A 3,685-nucleotide genomic window follows, 5' to 3' on the forward strand; every position below is an offset into this window, starting at 1 on the left:
GCTGATCAAGAAAGGCTATTCCAGGGTGATGGAAAAGACAAATGAATTGCGGCAAAAATTTAGTAATGCTGTGACAATGGGATCTAGAAGTGGTTCTGGAAAGTTTGTAATGGAGTTCTATGATGTAATAGTAAAGATACTGGGGAGAATCAAAAATCAAAGCTCGCTCCGGTCTCCCGCAGTTCATCCCCCCAGGCATCAACCGGGCTGGCTCGCCTCATGTAATACCGGGCTGAATGTCATCTCGGCACACCAAAGCAGCCCGGCTCATGTAATCAGGCCCTTACAGCCACAAATTCCGACTCGCAGACCACCAACGGAAGGTCTTTAGTCCGATTAGATTTTAATCTTTTCCTGTTTCTGTAGATTTCGCCTCTTTTCTCTCTTCGAGTCAATTTTACGATTAGTCGATCTTTCACTTTCTTCGTTGGCGGCAAACGGTGAGCGATCGATATATCGTTTGGGCTGAGGTTCACTCCCATAATCTCAGACATTTCTTTTACCAGCAACGCTGGGTTATCATTTGGTGCTATAGGAATACCAGTTGTTTCGAGGAAATCTCTTCGTGCGTACTACTCAAGCTTATCCAACTTGATCTCAACACTAAGATAATTGTTTCCAAGCTTCCCAATGTCTTCTTTTATCACTCAAATATCGTCCTCAGGACTGTCATCGTGTTCTTTTACGTCCTTAATAGTTGATATCACTGCATCGTATTTCTTTGAAATGAAGTCTTGGGACTTTTCAATTTCTTCAAATCGTTTTCGGAGGTCTTGAAGGCCAGCTTTGGGTGAATCGACTTCCTTGCGGATCTCTTCTCGTATGTTGGGAAGAAACTCCTTTTCCCAAAGCTCTTTCAAACTTTTTACCGTTAGACTCATGCTATCTGATCCGCTATCTCCATTTGTCATATCTCCTATGACACTCATATCTCCCACCCAGTCTCTTCTTGTTTGACTAAACTGGTTCAGATCGACCGCGTGAAATACTGTTTCGATAGAGAGACTTTAGCTTTAGTTATTACATCTCTTGTCTTTAGCAAAATGTTCTACTGTTCGTCCGTGTGGTCTAATACCTCATCTAAGAACATACAAAAGCTGCAACTCATCCAGAATTTCGCCTGCAAAATCATCTGCGGCGCTCGGAAATTTGACCATGTAACGCCATTACTGGATGAACTCAACTGGCTTCCAGTTGACAAAATACTCAAATTCAGAGACGCTGTTATAACTTATAAGTGTGTCAACAATTTTGCTCCTGAATATCTATGCGCTAAGTTTAAAAAACGATCTTCTGTGCGTAATCGCATGACTCGTAATAATGAGAAGATTGACATTCCATTATTCAGATCAGCTACCAGCCAAAGATCCTCTGCCTATAGAGCTGTATCTCTGTGGAACATGTTAGAAGAAGACCTGGGAAACGTTACATCTGTAAAGGCCTTTAAGAGAGTTCTGAAACTTGCCATGAATGAATGACCGAGTGACAGTTAGAATTTAGAATTTAACAATAACTTGTCAGATATAGTTAGCATTCATATTTGTAAATAGGTACTGAAAAACCTTTTTTGGGAGTATTTATCATTAAAGTTTAAAGTTTAAACGTTTATCTACCTACATTGGGACTTTTTTTCAAAACTAGCTTTGGTCTGACTTGAGAGGTACTAAACAATAAGATTATTTGTATAAACCTTATCCGAGGTTTAACATACAATGCACGCAGACATCTTGCGAGTTGTGTAGTTTTTTTTTCCAAGCCCCATTGGCGCGCGCGAGGAATAATACGAGCAAATATAAGCAAAATATCCGCTCGTATTATATGTTAGACCATGGAATAAGATATTTATTATTACACTATTACTTTACTTTTATCATTTTCATTCTAGTTTGTAAAATACATGCTACGGCCTTACTTGTGCATCGTATAAATCGCATAAGGAGTACGCGAGTAGACGAAAGCGATTACGGACGATCTTTATAACCACAACAAAAACCTGTCGAGCACAAAAATTCGCGTCCTTAACAGTCAAGACTAAAATACAAAAACCAAAAGAAAGTCTGGATCGTTCAGTGCAGCCCTTTTTTTGCTCCGTATATTTGCCCTGTTCTACAGTTTAATACCGTGGCACATTGTGTGCGTTCTCAATACCTAATTTGGTAAAAAATGTCATGATAGAAAAGTTTGGAAACCAACCAACCACATCTAACTATTAGGGACCTTAAAGGATCCCTTCCAACCACAATACATTGCGCGCGCGATATGTGAAATCCGCCATTTTCTCTGCCATCCGGTATTGGACAAGTCGTGAAGTGGAAAGAAATCCTCGTTCATCCGAGTACATTTGCCTCACTGAGGTCTTGAATTTCCTCAATCGCGTTCCAAATTTATTGTTCTTTCTATTTGACTAGTTATTTCTTAATTATTATTTTCTGTTTGGGCGCGCAGGGTATTGTGGTTGGAAGGGATCCTTTAAGCAGTCACGACGGCAACGCCAAGGAAGACGTAGATTAAAAAATTAATTTCTACTTTTAATCAAAATTTCCAAAATGGCTGCATGTGTTCACCATCTCGTACAGCGACAAAACTCACCCTCAACATAACGTATAAAAGTAGCGTTGAGTTCCAAATAGAAATTAAAATGATTTGCCGTTGCGGTTTCGGTTCGCAGACGACGCAGATTTTGATGATTTCACGTTGTTGTTTTGCAAAGGACGTCTAAGAAATGTACCAAGTTTTAAAATGCAAGTGCTGAGCTATTGTTCTGCCAATAAGATCTTTTGTTTTTCCACGTCCTTGTTGACATCGCCGTCGTGGTTTGCTTAAGGTCCCTATTATCTTGCATCGAACAGACGACATCGAAATTGGGAGGAGGACAATGGCTTCCACAGAATTTTTTTTTGATGCTTTATTTTCGTATGTTTCTTTGCCTCCGGAAGTGCTACCTACTGTACCAGCGACAGTGGTTGTTCCTACAGTGAGTCCTATTGTACAGCGGATAACGTCTGTAGAGAAAGATGTTACATCTGTTCGTACGACTACCAGTGTGAAACGAGAGAGCAATGCTGTATAATGTCAAATGCATCAGTGTTTGGGCTACTTGCTTCTGTTCATATGACTTCCAATGTGGATCGAGCGAGCAATGCTGTAACGGCAAGTTCATCAATCGTTCGTTTTCTTGTTCCTGTTCGTACGACTACGAATGCGACGGCGGCGACTAATGCTGTAGCAGAAAATGCATCAGTAGTTTGTCTTCTTGTTCCTGTTCGTACAACTACGAGTGTGGCATTGGAGAGGATTATTGTGGGGCAGTGTAATCGTCCCATTGTGCTTGGAGCGGTGGGGCTATTACAAGCCTTATCACCGGTACAATTGCGTTCTTCGCTATCACCATTTCCATTGTATCCTTGTATCCTTACTACCGCTATCGTACACCCGTTACTATGGCTGTCAGCCAACAGCCGCAACGACTGTTCGGTTTAGCTCAGACACAAGTGATGACGACGCAGCAAGTATATTCTCCTCTGCTGATGAACTGCAACCAGACTCCTCCAAGTTTCAATCAGGCTCCTCCGCCTTACTCAAGCAATCCATCACCACCAAACCAGAATCCTTTACCTCCAGGACAAAGTTAAGCGGCGCCGATGCCGGCTGCAGTAAACGCTGAACAACCGAACAAGTTCTAAAT

At 41.4% G+C, this 3,685-nt stretch overlaps 1 protein-coding gene and 1 pseudogene across 1 annotated transcript; both read left to right on the forward strand.

Moving 5' to 3' along the window:
* Positions 1–1,043: 1,043 nt before the first annotated feature.
* LOC148720395 (uncharacterized) lies at positions 1,044–1,478 on the forward strand. The gene has a single exon (XM_088737620.1). It carries the CDS (start codon positions 1,044–1,046, stop codon positions 1,476–1,478), a length of 435 nt encoding a protein of 144 aa, XP_088593746.1.
* A 1,429-nt stretch (positions 1,479–2,907) lies between these two features.
* LOC148720396 (uncharacterized) overlaps positions 2,908–3,685 on the forward strand; it is a 2,805-nt pseudogene continuing 2,027 nt past the window's right edge.

Source organism: Stylophora pistillata, chromosome 11, assembly GCF_964205215.1.
Source record: "Stylophora pistillata chromosome 11, jaStyPist1.2, whole genome shotgun sequence".
Classification (NCBI taxonomy): Eukaryota; Metazoa; Cnidaria; class Anthozoa; order Scleractinia; family Pocilloporidae; genus Stylophora; species Stylophora pistillata.